Source organism: Papio anubis, chromosome 8 (assembly GCF_008728515.1).
Source record: "Papio anubis isolate 15944 chromosome 8, Panubis1.0, whole genome shotgun sequence".
NCBI lineage: Eukaryota > Metazoa > Chordata > Mammalia > Primates > Cercopithecidae > Papio > Papio anubis.
The window spans coordinates 3,921,190-3,934,589 of record NC_044983.1 but is presented as its reverse complement, the minus strand read 5'-3'; the positions used below and the strand labels follow the sequence as shown (position 1 = coordinate 3,934,589).

Here is a 13,400-nt window from a genome sequence, read left to right as displayed (position 1 = left end):
TATCTCTACGTGTTCATTAATGTTACCTTCTGCTATATCTATTCTACCTTATAACATCCACTGAGTTTTGAATCTTACATGGTTTTAACTCTAGATATTCAATCTGGGTCTTTTTTTTTTTTTCTTTTCTTTTTTTACATTTTCCATGTCTCAAGATAACATGTTCCATTATCAGCTGATTGGGAACAGGGCATACAATTCTGATAACAGTTTTAATGTTGGTGTTCACTGATTCAAAATTCTGTTTTATTTCTGGCTCATTTTTCATTTATTGAGTTTTCTTCTTATTATGGACATCTTCTTACTTTTTTGCATGCTTAGTACTTTTTGATTGGATGCCAGACACTGTGAATCTCACTTTGACAGGTGCTGAATATTTTTGTATTCTCATAAATACTCTTGAACATTCTTTCACTGGGGTTTGGTTGAGTATTTTTGGAACAGTTTGATCCTTACAGACACTACTTTTTAAGGCCGAATGTAGGTTGAAACGCGAAAGGTGTTGCTTCTTTCTTAGTAGTAAGCTTGATTTGCATTTAACAATTCTTGTCATAGTTTTGCGAAAATTTATATATGGTTTAATTCTTCTAGTGTTTAAAATGGCAAAGGCCTGGCCAGGCGCGGTGGCTCACGCCTGTAATCCCAGCACTTTGGGAGGCCGAGGTGGGCGGATCACGAGGTCAGGAGATCGAGACCATCCTGGCTAACACGGTGAAACCCCGTCTCTACTAAAAATACAAAAATTAGCCAGGCACGGTGGCGGGCGCCTGTAGTCCCAGCTACTCGGGAGGCTGAGGCAGGAGAATGGCGTGAACCTGGGAGGCGGAGCTTGCAGTGAGCCAAGATCGAGTCACTGCACTCCAGCCTGGGCGACAGAGCAAGACTCCACCTCAGGAAAAAAAAAGAAAAAGAAAAAGAAAAAAAGAAAATATAGGACCACATGAGGATTAACTAGTGAGGTCAAAATGTAACACTATAAAATTATTTCATAATTCACACTAGTAAATACACATACTGCTTCTCAAAAGTCGTTTACATAGTCAAAATCATTTTGCAACAACATTTTTATTTTCTCAATTGTCAAGAGCTTCTAATGTCTTTCACGTGCTATTCAAAATCTTTTGAACATCCAGTCCATAGGTTTCAAATCCATTTGCCAACTAGTCGCTTACCTAGTTTCTGACTTTGCTGCAGTCCCTCCTGCAGTGTTTCTGCTGTTATATGAATTTGCCTGGAGAGCTTGAAACATTTTTTTTAAAACTATGTTATAGTTGTGCCCTCAGTTCTACCTAAGAAAACATCGTAAGTCTCCCCAATCCATATATCCCTGTTATTATAACAAAGCTCCATTGTGAACACTGTAGATCAAATGATACCTTATCATCATCTCTTTTGATGTGAGCCACATTTTCATATGAAAGAGCTTTTTGTCGTGCTTGAAAGTAGAGATTCTGAATCCATCATATGCAAGCTCTACCACCAATTCTTAGCAGTTATGTGTCATAGAAGTGACTTGATCTCCCTGCAGCATGCTTTTTGTTTGTTTAAAATGGGCATAATAATAGTACTTACTCATATACACTCTTAATATATACAAACTACTTAGAACAGTGTCTAGCACATAGTATGTGTTGTACAAGTATTTCCAGTTATAAGGCAGAAATAATGAAGTAGACTTAATATTGATAAGTGAAAAATTAGGATGTCCGTCTCCTTTACTTCCATTACAACTAGGCTCGCATTTTAATAATAGCCTTGACTCTGATACCCTTTACAAATACTGTTTCTGAAATTGGGATATGTTAAAATCTCTGTATACTATGAAAATTGTATTATTTCCCTAGCATTTGCATGGTGCTTTAGAGTTGGGAAAATAAACTTAAAAGTCCTGACATGTATGGAACGCTTAACCTGTGCCAAGTGCCCTGACGTTTTGTGATATCTTTTTACAATTTTCTGTAATAAACCCACGAGTAAGCTTTACTTTTCATTCCCCTTTTTAAGATGTGGAAACTAAGGTCTACGTAATTTGTCCAGAGTTACAAAATCAGTTTCTGGAGCAGAAACCCAAATCTATCTCATGCCAGGTCTGATGACTGTAACTCACTGTGCCGTATAATTTTCTATAAATGCTTGCCACAACGACTTCCCCCACATCAATTTATCTTTCCTTTCTTATTTGGCCAAATCTTGCCCTTTCCCACCTGTAAGTATATTTACAACCCACTTCCTCATTGAGTTCTTCTCAGCCAGTTCCTATTACTTCCCATAGTAATGCTTTCTATGAGGTCCTTCACTTTCACGGTCGTTCGTCATCCTGGAGAATGAGACTTTTTGAAAATAGAAGGCATTCAGTGACTGCCACCTCCTGGGAGGTCCTCATTGCTTTTGTCATAAATGCTTCCTCAGCACCTTCTCCTTTTACAGATTGGCCCACATTCAGAGAGCCAGTAAAGAGAAGCAATGTCAGCTTACAAGATTTGAAAACCTGATTTTTTAATGTGATCCTGGAAATTATATAACCCGATTTTTCTAATCCTTCCCAAAGCCAGGAGAGAGAGTGGGGTGAAGAACTTTCAGCAGCAAATAGTCCAAAGCAAACACATCTGATGTCGTTGGTTTACATAGGAAGTGCACATCATGAAGGAATTTGGAGTTATATTACCTTAAGCTACCAGTAGACTACTAGACAGGCAAAGTGTAAAGAAATGGACAGGAACCCTAAGGGACCCAGATTCCAAATGAATGCACCTCATGAAAGTTCACTGATTGTACACATGCTGTTAAAAATGCTGCCATTCCTCTGATGAATTTCAAACTTCTTTTCGATAGCCTTGTCTCATGTAGTAATGAATATTAATGTTGTACTTTATTGTAGTATCATACTTTAACTTTTCTTGTGGGAAGATATTTAATATGACATCCACTTAATTATTGAAACAGCTGGGTTAAAGGTTTGACGTGATAGCCCAATTAAGTCACTGAATTGTGACCATATGTACTTGCCAAATTGAGTGTTACGGAGAGAATTTTTGTGTGCATATTTAGAATGGCAGCCTGTGTTTCAAGTTTCGAGCCCTGGTGTACAAACTTGGCTTTATGAGGTCTGATGGAAACCTGCCATGAGAGGAAAGAAATGTTTCCAGAACTCTTTCAAGAAATCCTTTCACATTACCAAATGTCTGCGTTGGGCGCAGAATTCCCATCACCTAAATAAGTATTGCTTTCTTGAAGCATCTATAGGAAAGAGTGCAAATGGCTCAGGAAATAAAGAAAATTAAAAGTAGAGTTTATGTCAACTCAGTATTTACTAAATTCTTCATGTGTATTTATTACTTGTGGGAGTCATAAAGGGACATGCATAATCTTCAGGAAAACTGGTTAAAAATTTAGTTAAAATGAAATTGGCAGAAGTGACATTGGGTTGAATTTACTTGCTTTTAAATTAGTTTTTCTCAACCACTGAATTATCGTATTTTGGCAATTTTTGTGTCTGTGTCTTAAATCTTTGCATAGACCTACCAACAATTCCATCAATATTTTACAATTTGTAAGTTTTTTGATTTTATTAATAAAATTGCTGACAGATTTATAATACTATGTCCATGTTGCAATTGTTAGTGTTTGCAACTGGAAGAAAATATTTTAATTTAGTCTTAATTATTTCTATTTATTTGTTCACATTGTTCCCATTAAAATTTTTACAAAGCTTTTTAAAAAGAAAATTCTTTGAAGATAAAAATTCCCAGCTCCTAAATCATAAATTTATAACTTTCTGTCACCAACAAGTGACTTTAAACCCTAAATAGTAGATTTAATCACTTTTTCCCATTTTCTAAGTTATTTTGCTTCCAAAATCCTTAAATTAATTTTAAGCCTCTGATACTTATTTACACTTTTTGCCAAGTGTGGAAATAAAGTGACTAAAATTATACATTATTTATTGATTCATTGTTTCTAAAATAGCATTTTGTCCAACTGAATTTTGAAAAACTTTTTTTCCTATTCCCACTAAGCTTATGAGCTATGTGAATTTTAGTTATTGTATATATGTATAGGAAAATATATGATCTACTTTATAATATATTAATATTTATATACAAAGATAAAAAGATCAATTCCAACCTGGAATGATTCAAGGCCCTCAGAACTATTAACGGCTGTTTACAATAAAATCTGATAGAGTCATATAAAGAACAGATATTTGGAAACCTGTTATCTCATTCAATCTTGACACCTTCCCCTGTAAAATAAATACTGATGGGAAAACATTTTCAGTAAATTAGCAGAACTGATAAATGTAAAAGAAGAGACCTAAAGGCCATTCTCCTTTCCATTACAATCCTTGTCAATTGAAAAACAGCAGCTTGCAAAGATTGTGTCTGATGTGTGTTTTTCAAATTCTTTTATAATTAAGTGTCAAGATGTTAAAGTAAAGACAAAAATACGTAGACAAGAGAAAGAAGCAAACCATTAAAGTGGTCAAAGATGCCCCAGAAGTAGACGTCCTCTTCATCCTCTGTAACGCCACTGGGCTGTTGCTGGAGCTGATGGCCGTTGCTGTTACAGCAAATGCTCACTTCATGTGCTCAGTAGGTTCTGGGAAAATGTGGCTCTAAGAAAAACAACATATGACAAACCAATTTTCCCACAGGCTAATTGATATAAACAAAAGTAAAGTTCCTATGGCATATTACTCGCCGTGCAAAACATGACCAAAATTCTAAATATTAAAGATCAAAACACTTCTAACATTGAACACTGACATAGATGTGAGCTATACATTCATTTAAGAAAGATTAATAAAAACAAGTAAAATAGTTTATCCAATTATTTGAGTTTTGGGTTGTGGGTGCCCAGAGTTGTCTCAGCAGCTCAGGGTGCCAGGTGGGCACCAGCCCTGGATAAGGTACCCTACCATGGCAGGGTCACACACACAGACAGGGACCCAGGGCACATGCCAATGAACCTAACATGCAAACATGCACATCTTTGGGATATGGAGGAAACTGGACATACGTCATGCAGACATGGAAAGAACAGACAGTGGCCCTGGTCAGGAATCTATTTATTTTTCTCATCCATGTTGTAATGAAATAGTGGTGATGACAACAGTGCTATTTGAGGGCCTGCTGTAAAATAAAAGCCTGCAACTGCACCTGGAAAAGGATCATTTACGTCAGATACAATGGGAAATGCAATTTCGTCAAAAGAACAGGAATGCTCTCCATTGATGTCTAGTTTTTTCTTTGACGTCTGCTACTTCTAACATCTGCCTTAATTTTTCCCTATTAAAGATACCTTTTCTAAATTGATGAAATTGAACGGAATGAATAGTTTTCATATTCAATTTTATGGGAGTAGCTGTCTGTTGGAAGTTTGAAGACATGGGTGTTTACAAATATTTATTTTCAGAAACTTTGGGGAGATTCTTGTATTCAATAATGATATTTTCCCTTCAAAAATATGTAAGTCAGTACGTTTCTACACTGCTGGAAAATACCATTGCACAGTACAATGGTAAAAATTTTGGAGGGCTCCAGTTCTCTTTAAATTTACTAAATATACTGTAGATAATAAAGTGTGAGGCTTGACCGTAACAACAGTATCTTGAGATATGTTACACGCAGTCATGTGTCACTTAACAGCAGGGATGCATTCCAAGAAATGCATCCTTAGGTGATTTTGTCCCTGTGCAAACATCACAGAGTGCACTTACACAAACCCAAGTTTTGCAGCCTACTACATACCTAGGATGTATTATGGTGTAGCCTAGTGCTCCTAGGGTACAGACCTGTACAGCATGTGGCTATACTGAATACTGTAGGCAACTGGAACATAATAGTAAGTATATGTGTCTGTAAGCATAGAAAAGGTACAATAATAAAACAGTATTAAAAATTAAAAAAGTTACACTCGTATAGGACATTTACCGGGAATAGAGCTTGTGGGGCTGGAAGTTGCTCTGGGTGAGTCAGTGTGTGAGTGAGGCGTGAATGTGAAGGCCTAGGACAGGACCGTGTACTACTGTAGACTTCATAAACACTGTACACTTAGACTACCCTAAATGTGTAAAAACACATTTTTCTTTTTTAATCATAAATTAAGCTTAATATAACCTCACTTCATAAACTTCTTTTTCATTTTTAAACATTTGACTCTTCTGTAATAATATTTAACTGAAAACACAAACATTGCACAGTTGTACAAAACATTTATATTGTTATTCTACAAGATTTTCTTTATTTAAAATTTATGTATTTTTACTTCTTAAACTATATTCATTAAAAATTAAGACACACACACACTAGCCTAGGCCTGCACAGGGTCGTCTCTTCCACCTTCACGTCTTGTCACACCAGAAGGTCTTCGGGGCAAGGACGGGTATGGAGCTTTCATCTCCTAAGGATAACAGCGCTTCCTTCTGGAATCCTTCCTGAAGGACCTAAGGTTGTTTTACAGTTAAATCGTTATTTTTTTTTTTTAGTAGAAGCAGCACACTGAAATAATATAAAAAGTGTAGTATAGTAAATACAAAAACCAGCAACAGTTGTTCATGATTATCATCAAGCATATGTAGTGAACTTAATTGTATGTGCTATACATTTGTATGACTGGCAGCTCAGGTGGTTCGTTCACACCGGCGTCACCACAAACATGTGCGTTGCACCTGGCGTTCCCACATTGTGATGGCTACAACATCAGTAGGCCACCATCTCCTGGGACCGACGTTGTATATGAGGCCTATCAGTGAGCTGTCGTTAGGCAACTCACAACCATATATTACTATAGAATGTTCCAATGATCTTTCTACACGATAATCATTTACATTATTCATACCAAAGTTAATTGAAAAAAATAATTTCAGGCTCTTTTAACCGAAAAAATGTATAGCAGAGTCACACAGACTAAGTTCCATTTCCAGAGTGGTTCATTTGGATTTTCCATGCATGACAATGACTGGTCATTGTGGTTATCTTTAGCAGGCTTATTTGATGGATTTCCATTGATAACCCTTGTCTTTGGGGAACAATTATCCTTCTGTTGGAAAATGTGTGCCTTCTAAGAAGAATTAGCAGTAACAGTTAAAAATAATAATGACCCTAAGAAGACATGATGATTTATTTCAAATATTCCTGGACATTAAAGAAAAACATCAAAAATCTTTTTGTCACACGTTTCCTTTTTTTATCACTGTTTCTCACTCTTCCCATTTACGGTGGCTATTCAGCCTGTGTCTTTGACCATAAGAGCTCTCGGCCCAGCTGATGGACACAGCATTCTGGTCATAAGTTGAAGGGCTGCCCTGATAAAATGGAAAGTTTTTCTTCCTTATAAATGTCACTTTTAATATACTATAAATAGCACAGATTTTTGCTTTAGGGATAGTGAATGTGGAATTAAATTCAGAATTTTCTTATTTAAAAAGACAACAAAAATGATTGTAGACGATATTGAACTATTTTCTGTTGTGTTTTTTTTTTTTTTTTTTTTTTTTTTTTTTTTTTGAGACGGAGTCTCGCTCTGTTGCCCAGGCTGGAGTGCTGTGGCCGGGTCTCAGCTCACTGCAAGCTCCGCCTCCCGGGTTCCCGCCATTCTCCTGCCTCAGCCTCCCGAGTAGCTGGGACTACAGGCGCCCACCACCTCGCCCGGCTAGTTTTTTGTATTTTTTTAGTAGAGACGGGGTTTCACCGTGTTAGCCAGGATGGTCTCGATCTCCTGACCTCGTGATCCGCCCGTCTCGGCCTCCCAAAGTGCTGGGATTACAGGCTTGAGCCACCGTGCCCGGCCTCTGTTGTGTTTTTAAACAGATTTTTGTAGACTGCTCTCAGAAATTATTTCTTAAAAACTAGAACTGAAAAAACTTTATGTAAATAGAGATTTCATAAACATGTCAATAATATTCAATATCTAAGCACTGGTATTTATTTCCTAAGTATTTCTACATAACCCAGTTTGTACTTAAGTAATATCATGATGAATAAAAATAACTTTAGAAATAGCTGAGATTCCTTTCTCATATTCTAAAAAAGTTCTATATGTTTCTCAGTTTAAAAACTAATAAAACAGAAAATATTGTTCTGCATTATACCAATACATTAAAATACACCCTGATGCCGATGCAAAGACAATGGATACGGACACAACATAGTTTCTGTTCAGTTGGAAATACATTTTTATTTGGAAATCTTTTTATTTCCCTACTAGTAAGTTTCATAGCTTATTTGAATACAAATAGTAGCAGCTAATTTACTGATGACATACTAAATTTAAGCCATAGATACAGAGACAATAGCCCACAATGATGAATTTCATCCATTCAACTGAATGGTGCACCAGTTCAGTTCAAAATCGTGTTCTATGAGTATGGAATGGAGTTTCAAGTCGATTGATTTAGACAGAGAATCATATCAAGGAAAAAGTGAGAGGATCAAAAAGAACAGAATCAATACCCCATTATTGAAATCATCAATGAAAAGAGTCAAACTCTGTAAAATATTTGAAAAGATTTATTCTGAGTCAAATACGAGTGGCCAATGGTCCATGACACAGCCCTCAGGAGGTCCTGAGAACAACTGACCAAGGTGATTGAGCCACAACTTACTTTTATACATTGTAGGGAGACATAAGACATCAATCAATACACATAAGACATACATTAATTCAGTCTGGAAAGGCAGGACAACTAGAAGTGGGAGCTTCCAAGTCATAGGTAGAGTCAAAGATTATTTGTTTGTTTTTGTTTTTGTTTTTTGAGACAGAGTCTCACTCTGTCATACAGGCTGGAGTGCAGTGGCGCGATCTCAGCTCACTGCAACCTCCGTCTCCCGGGTTCATGCCATTCTCCTGCCTCAGCTTCCTGAATAGCTGGGACTAGAGGCACCTGCCACCATGCCCGGGTATTTTTTTTGTATTTTTAGTAAAGACAGGGTTTCACCATGTTAGCCAGGATGGTCTTAATCTACTGACCTCATGATCCGCTCCACTTACCTCGGCCTCCCAAAGTGCTGGGACTACAGGCATGAGCTACCATTCCCGGCCAGGTTTTTTTTTTTTTTTTTTTCTTTTTTCGTATTGGAAATTAATTGAAAGAGTTAAGTTATTGTCTAAAGGCATGGAATCAATAGAAAGGAATGTCTCGATTAGAATAAAGGGTTGCAGAGACCAATGTTTTTATCATGCATAGAAAGCCTCCAGGTAGCAAGTTTCCGAAAACAGATTGCCTGTGTTTCTTATCGGAAGTAAGGAGCCTCTTCTATCGGTAATTCCAAAAGGGAAGAGGGTATAATGAGGCATATCTGGCTCCCCGAACTAGTTTTTCAGGTTAACTTTGGAATCACCCTGGCTGAGAGAATGTGTCCATTCAGATGGTTGACAGGCTTTGACTTTTATTCTTGGTTTGCAAAATGCAAGTGAATTCAGTATTTGTGTTGTCAAAACTTAGCACTGAAACTTACTTTTGAATCAGACACTATAAATGGACAGAGCCTGGCTGCGGTCCTGGAATACAGTAGTGGAACCCTTTTTTATGCATTGATGGATGAATGCATGAGATTTCTAATTTATTATTTAATTCAATTGCTTATCCATCAAATGTTGATTGAGCATTGGGTAATGATGTGTAACAGACACCGTACCGGTCCTGGAAGCATAGAAATAAATAGGGTATGAGCATTCACTCTTGCAGTGTTTCCGATACCGCTGTTTTAGATTTCCGTAGTCTACTGTGTCTGACTGCTGACGCTGATATCTGGTTACTCACTATAGGAGTACGTAGAATTTCATGACTAGAAAAATATAATCTAGACATTATCTGGAACACTGAATAAAAGCAGGACTATATTTTTCTCTCAACAAAATGCATTTATTTACACTTGATAATGTTTATAAAAGTGCTATACTGCAGATATTCTAAAACTGGAAGACATTTTCTCAGTTTAACTTTTAGGAACAATTAATATTTTTCTGATACTAGAGATTTTCTCATTTTAATAATTCAAAAATGATGTCTGTTTTGTGTTATAAGTGGCTCTCCATAGAAAATTTAACTTGCTTTTTCTCCTTTCTTTTCTCTTTCCAATAGTTTTACCTAGCCACACTTGTGGAAATCCTGGAGAAATCCTGAAAGGTGTTCTCCACGGAACGAGATTCAACATAGGAGACAAAATCCGATACAGCTGCCTCTCTGGCTACATCTTGGAAGGCCACGCCATCCTGACCTGCATTGTTAGCCCAGGAAATGGTGCCTCGTGGGACTTCCCAGCTCCCTTTTGCAGAGGTACAGTGCTACAAGGGGGCTGGTGAGCAGACTCCAGGGCAGGGCAATGGCTTTGGAGCTGCTTTTATAAAAGTTTCCACTTAAATGAAAAGATGACATGTTGGGATGACTCTCACTGTGTCAGCTCATTCTGCTCCTGAAAGCAATATTGCATGTTATTACCATGTAAGAAATAACATGTAACATGTAATAACATTTACATTTAATATTACATGTTATTAGTATGTAAGTAATAACATGTAATGTGTCATAATAATATATAATATTACATGTTATAATATGAAAGAAATCATGATTGGACCACATAAGGTCAATAGCAAGTTTAGGACTTGTGATATGGTTTGGTTGTGTCCTCACCCAAATCTTATCTTGAACCGTAACTCCCACAATTCCCACATGTTGTAGCAGAAACCTCGTGGAAGGTAATTTAATCACAGGGGCAGGTGTTTCCTGTGCCATTCTCATCATAGCAAATAAGTCTCATGAGATCTGATGGTTTCAGAAAGAGGAGTTCCCCTGCACAAGCTCTCCCTTTGCCTGCTGCCATCCATGTAAGACATGACTTGTTCCTCCTTGCCTTCTGCTATGATTGTGAGGCTTCCCCAGCCACTTGGAACTGTTAGTCTATTAAACTTCTTTCTTTTGTAAATTGTCCAGGCTCAGGTATGTCTTTATCAGCAGCATGAGAAGGAACTAATACAGTAGATTGGTACCAGGAGTGGGGTACTCCTGAAAAGATACCAAAAGATGTGGAAGCAACTTTGGAACTGGATAATAGGCAGAGGTTAGAACAGTTTGGAAGGCTCAGAAGAAGACAGGAAAATGTGGGAAAGTTTGGAACTCTCTAGAGACTTGTTGGATGACTTTGACCAAAATGCTGATAATGATAGGGACAATGAAATCTAGGCTGAGGTAGCCTCAGATGGAGATAAGAAACTTGTTGGGAACTGGGCCACAGGTGACTCTTGTTATGTTTTAGCAAAGATACTGGCAGCATTTTGCCCCTGCCCTAGAGAGCTGTGGAACTTTGAACTTGAGAGAGATGATTTGGGGTATCTGGCAGAAGAAATTTCTAAGAAGCAAAGCATTCAAGAGGTGACTTGGGTGCTGTAAAGGCATTCAGTTTTATAAGGGAAGCAGAACATAAAAGTTCCTGAACTTTGCAACCTGACAATGTGATAGAAAAGAAAATCCCATTTTCCAAGGAGAAATTCAAGCCAACTGTAGAAATTTGCATAAGTAATGAGAAGCCAAATGTTAATCCCCAAGACAATGGGGAAAATGTCTCCAGGGCATGTCAGAGGTCTTCACAGTAGCTCCTCCCATCACAGGCCTGGAGGCCTAGGAGAAAAAAGTGGTTTTGCGGGCCAGACCAAGGGTCCCCATGCTGTGTACAGCCTAGAGACTTGGTGCCCTGCATCTTAGCTGTTCCAGCTGTGGCTGAAAGGAGCAACACAGAGATCAGGCTGTGGCTTCAGAGGGTGTAAGCCTCAAGCCCTGGCAGCTTACACGTGGTGTTGAGCCTGCAAATGTGTAGAAGTCAAGAATTTGGGTTTGGGAACCTCTGCTTAGATTTCAGAGGATGTAAGGAAATTCCTGGATGTCCAGATAGGAGTTTGCTACGGAGGGTGGGCGGTGGGGGTGGCTCATGGAGAACCTTTGCTGGGGCAGTGCAGAAGGGAAATGTTGGGTCAGAGCTCCCCCACAGAGTCCCTACTGGGGCACTGCCTAGTTGAGCTGTGAGAAAAGGGCCACCATCCTTCAGATGCCAGAATGGTAGATCCACTGACACTTTGCATCACGTAGCTGGAAAAGCTGCAGACACTTAATGCCAGCCCATGAAAGCAGCCAGGAGGGAAGCTGTACTCTTCAAAGCCACAGGGGCATAGTTGCCCAAGGGTGTGGGAATTCACCTCTTACATCAGCATGACCTGAACGTGAGACACAAAGTCAAAGGAAATCATTTTGGAGCTTTAAGATTTGACTGTCCTGCTGGGTTTTGTACTTGCATAGGGCCTATAGACCCTTTGTTTTGGCCAATTTCTCCCATTTTTGAAAGGCTGTATTTACCCAATTCCTGTACCAGCATTATGTGTAGGAAGTAACTAGCTTGCATTTTATTTTACAGGCTTATAGGAGGAAGGGACTTGCCTTGTCTCGGATAAGACTTTGGAATGTGGACTTTTGAGTTAATGCTGAAATAAGCTAAGACTTTAGGGGACTGTTGGGAAGGCATGGTTGGTTTTGAAATGTGAGGACATGAGATTTAGGTGGGGCCAGGAACAAAATGATATGGTTTCACTGTGTCCCCACCAAAATCTCATCTTGAATTGCAACTCCCACAATTCTCACATGTTGTGGGAGGAAGCCACTGGGAGGTAATCGAATCATGGAGGCAGTTCTTTCCGTGCTGTTCTTGTGATAGTAAATAAGTCTCTCAAGATCTGATGGTTTTAAAAATGGGAGTTTCTCTGCACAAGCTGACTTTGCCTGCTGCTATGCATGTAAGGCGTGGCCTGGTCCTCCTTGCCTTCCACCATGATTGTAAGGCTTCCCCAGCCACATAGAACTGTACGTCCATTAAACCTCTTTCTTTTGCAAATTGTGCAATTTTGGGTATGCATTATCACCAGCGTGAAAACAGACTAATTCAACTTATTATTATATCCCCCAAATATCCAAAATTGTTTTCATTGTATTTTTCAATCTTCAGGGATTTCTGCCTATTTTCATCATCTCTTGTTGCAGGATTCGAAGATTTGATGCCAATGTTTATGTCCTTCTAGCCCTGTTGCCTCTGTTTTATCTTTTGTTACTAAAAATTACAAACACTCCTTGACCATTTAGTGTGTATATTTTAAGAACTCTTTCAACACTCTCAGACTTCTCAGATAAGGTGATTGTAAGTTAGTGCCCTCTTCCAAGTGCCATTGTCACATTTCAGAGCAAGATGAGAATTCCTTTACCTGGAGCACTGCTATTCTCACATTTTCCAAAAATATTATTTTACTGTTCCAATGACTTTAGAAAAGAGCATACTTCAATTCTTAGGTTTTGACTTTCCTAAGAGAAACTCATCTTTTGAGTACAAAATTAAAAGCATAGGTAACATTTATTGAGG

At 38.2% G+C, this 13,400-nt stretch overlaps 1 protein-coding gene across 2 annotated transcripts in view; it reads left to right on the top strand.

Moving 5' to 3' along the window:
- Positions 1-13,400, top strand: part of CSMD1 (CUB and Sushi multiple domains 1) — a 2,034,404-nt gene that overhangs the window by 958,314 nt on the left and 1,062,690 nt on the right. For both annotated transcript variants that reach the window (XM_031669914.1, XM_031669913.1), the window contains exon 4: positions 10,085-10,279. In XM_031669914.1, the coding sequence (XP_031525774.1) occupies positions 10,085-10,279 (195 nt within the window). The remainder of the gene's footprint in view (positions 1-10,084; positions 10,280-13,400) is intronic.